General features: G+C 41.4%; 1 protein-coding gene across 3 annotated transcripts; it reads left to right on the top strand.

Annotated features, from left to right (window-relative positions):
• Positions 1 to 211: 211 nt before the first annotated feature.
• On the top strand, positions 212 to 2,520 carry LOC120334241 (uncharacterized). 3 transcript variants are annotated; one of them, XM_039401713.2, is made up of 10 exons: positions 212 to 335; positions 403 to 437; positions 496 to 651; positions 727 to 864; positions 942 to 1,079; positions 1,152 to 1,371; positions 1,456 to 1,618; positions 1,692 to 1,934; positions 2,023 to 2,278; positions 2,355 to 2,520. In XM_039401713.2, the coding sequence occupies exons 1-10, from the start codon at positions 313 to 315 to the stop codon at positions 2,483 to 2,485; spliced, it is 1,503 nt and encodes a 500-aa protein (XP_039257647.2). In that variant the 5' UTR covers positions 212 to 312; the 3' UTR covers positions 2,486 to 2,520. The 3 variants fall into 3 exon arrangements, with proteins under 3 accessions (XP_039257647.2, XP_039257646.2, XP_039257645.2); XM_039401712.2 differs by having other exon boundaries at positions 724 to 864; positions 2,358 to 2,520; XM_039401711.2 differs by having other exon boundaries at positions 724 to 864.
• Positions 2,521 to 3,197: the final 677 nt, after the last annotated feature.

The raw sequence follows: 3,197 nt of genomic DNA, 5'->3' as shown, positions 1-3,197 counted from the left end.
AATTTTTAGTTGGTGGTGATAAAAGTGATCGAGCTGCTTGTAAATATGTTTTGATCGTTTGAAAAATTCCGTCAGTGTTGCGAGGAAATCTCACGCGTGCACCCTAAACGGTGCGAATAGCATCTAACATTGTAGTAATGATTATTATTACCCTATAAGCTATGATTGCACTCACGAGCAACCATGTAGTATAAAACAGGGCGTTTGCACGTGTTGGGTGTTATTCTGCCTCGTTGCGTTAACTGGTCATCGATATTGTTGATTTATTTTGTTAGTTTTTTTTGTTAGGTTATTATCGTTTTTGAGTTAAAGATGGGTCGTTCACTCTGTTTTCTGTAAGTATTATAGTCACGGCTCGACCCGAACTTGTCTTGTTATTTTATCTTATCTTTCATGTTTTAGCATTCTGTTGGTTGCTTCGATCTGCGTGGAAAATGGTGAGTTTTTCTTTGTTTTCAAAAGGCGATGTGGAGCACTAAAATCTGGTATTTACAGGTTATAGCGCCAACGCCAACACGTTCTCGCTGCCATCGTATTGTTCTGCAAACAGGAACCCATGTATGAACGGAGGTCTGTGTCTAAACTACGCCAGTTCTTATAAATGTCTTTGCTCCGGTAACTGCAGGGGTGAACACTGCGAGAAATGTGGTGGTACGTACAATGCGTTTTTTTTTTCAAGACTTCGCCATTATTAAGCAGAGTATAAAATTCACGTTTTTGCAGCAGTCTTGCCAGAAAGGATATTCGGAGTATGCTCTCCAAATCCGTGCCAGAGAGATTGTCAGTGTCGCGAATCGTGTCAGCACGCCGGTGGTTATTACTGCAGAAGTTCTTCAGGGTATCTTGGCAAAAACTGCACTATTCGTGAGTATAATTGTCGTTGCTTCAGATAAAGATGGTGTAAGTGTTTGATAATTACATATGTAAATCATCTTTTTCAGCTATGCCTTCACTTCGCTGTGAAAGTGATCAAATTGTGTTCTCTGTATCTGAAAGCTTTGTACGCGAATATGATCTCGGGTTACGGAACAGTTTCATCAACATCGTCAGAAACCTGGGTGACACGCAGGGCTGCGAAGGTGACTTATTTTAATAGAATCGAACCAGCGATGCATCATGCAAACTCATCAATGTGTTTATTTTGTTTTTAGTTTCGACCGCCGTTAATGGATTTTACGAGATACAGATTCCAATGCCGTTTACTGCCTGTGATACCGAAGTTACATCAGTCGGCGGAAATGTAGTCGTAACTAACCAAATGTGGTTTAACCGTCGTCTGGCAAACTCAATGTTCGATATGCCGATTCCTGTCGCTGAATTTCAGTGCAGCTACGAAAGACAATATACTGTAGTAACTTCGCTTCGCCCAGTGTAAGCAGTGTTTTTTCAAGTTTTCTGAAGTCGTGAAAGAAATCCTTATAAAAGTTTAGCCTAAAATTTCTTACATTTTTCCAGGGTTAGTACACCGACCGTCGTGACGGGGCGCCAGATAATCACACCTAGCATTTCTCTTTGCAAGGTCTCTGCATGTCCCGGCGTTTGCTCTTTAAATTTTGCGGTTAATGGCGGTGCGATTTACACCGTGGGCGAAATGATCCACGTTACGATGTCGATAGATGTAAGTTTTGTCTGATTTGGTGGCTTTGAAATCCACATGGCAGCAGTTTTTAGTAAATTCTTTTATATTTTAGTCCGGAAACCAAGTGACTGGTATAGATGAGATGTATTTATCCTGCAGTCCTGTACCATCCACAAACAACATTGTTGGGATTGTTCAATCCGGCTGCGGCACTACCAACGGACTTCCCTGCGAAATTACAACCAGCGCTGTGGGTCATACAGTCTGTGTATCGTTTCAAACGCCAAGAAGCATGTCGTGTCAGGAGTTCTATATCCATGCAAAATTGGTATCTTGTGATAGAGGCAGCGTGGGAGTGAGTATTTTATTTAAGATGTTTAATTGATTTTCATTGGGTATTTAGGCTTCGTGTGTTTAATTCTTGCCAATCGTATTGTTTTCAGGCTTGTTCGGACAACTTTCGCGTCAACAGATGCCTTGTTTCACGTAAGCGGAGAAGTCTTGGATCTGCCCCTATAGCCCTTGGCCCAATCGTCGTTATCAATGGTTCAGTTGGAATACCTGAAGTTCGTCTTAATGGTATGGAGGCCGACGAAGTAAGAGTGGAGAGGGTGCTCGAATCCGATCCCAAAAAGAAGACGGCATTTGTCTTGGAAGATTCACCTGTAGTAGATGTTACAGTACCAGAACCCGCCTCCGGTAAATTTTCCGAATATAGAATTTTTGTTTAAATATTTATTTTGCATTTTGATATTTCTAATTTCTATTCTATTAGCAGGTATGAACTATCAGACTATGGTGATCGTGATCAGCAGTGGTATAGTTCTTCTCATACTCGTTGCCTTATTATTTGTGGTAATACGTAATCGTTCTGTTACTTTTGGTACGATGACCAGTAAATCCTGATTTTGTGTTTCTAATAAATTTGTTTCGTTTGAAAATTTTTTCAAATCTCGTCCGTTTGTAGAAAGCCGAAAGGGTTGAAGATCTCGCAGCGTTCGTAAAGTTGTTTGAACATGTACTGTTGTAGCAATTGTTCATGGCTCCCACTGTTTGAATCGGCCGCACCGTTATTTAACGTACGTACGCCCGCCCGTACGCTATGATGCAGGCACAATTTGAGTTATGACATGGGTTGTACACTTCGCACAAGCCAGTTGTTCGGCATTGTGACGTCAAATCTATAGTGGACTCTGGTACAGGTTTTGCAACACTACGCAAAGGCATATGACATGGGTTGTACACTTCGCACAAGCCAGTTGTTCGGCATTGTGACGTCAAAGCTATGAACTCTGGTACAGGTTTTGCAACACAACGCAAAGGCACTGAATGACTTGCGTACCAGATCCCCCTAAAGGAGGGGTGGGCAACTTCTACAGTCGGCGGGCCAGATGTGGAAAAATGAAGTCCTCGGCGGGCCGGATTATTACAAAATACTTCGGTGTCCAATCTTTGTTAAATGCTCGACACTCTGTCAACTTCACGTTTCTTGGGATATTCGATGGTTAATATGACTTAATATAAAATTTCTGAAATATTCAAAATCTAAATATAAATGATAGCATTAGCGGGGAATGTTTACAACGCTCTCTGCTTTGACCTTGTTTTGTTTATTTAC

The sequence above is a fragment of the Styela clava genome, chromosome 15, assembly GCF_964204865.1.
Source record: "Styela clava chromosome 15, kaStyClav1.hap1.2, whole genome shotgun sequence".
Taxonomy (NCBI): domain Eukaryota; kingdom Metazoa; phylum Chordata; class Ascidiacea; order Stolidobranchia; family Styelidae; genus Styela; species Styela clava.
The sequence above is the reverse complement of the archived record's forward strand: the minus strand, read 5'-3'. Positions and strand labels throughout refer to the sequence as shown.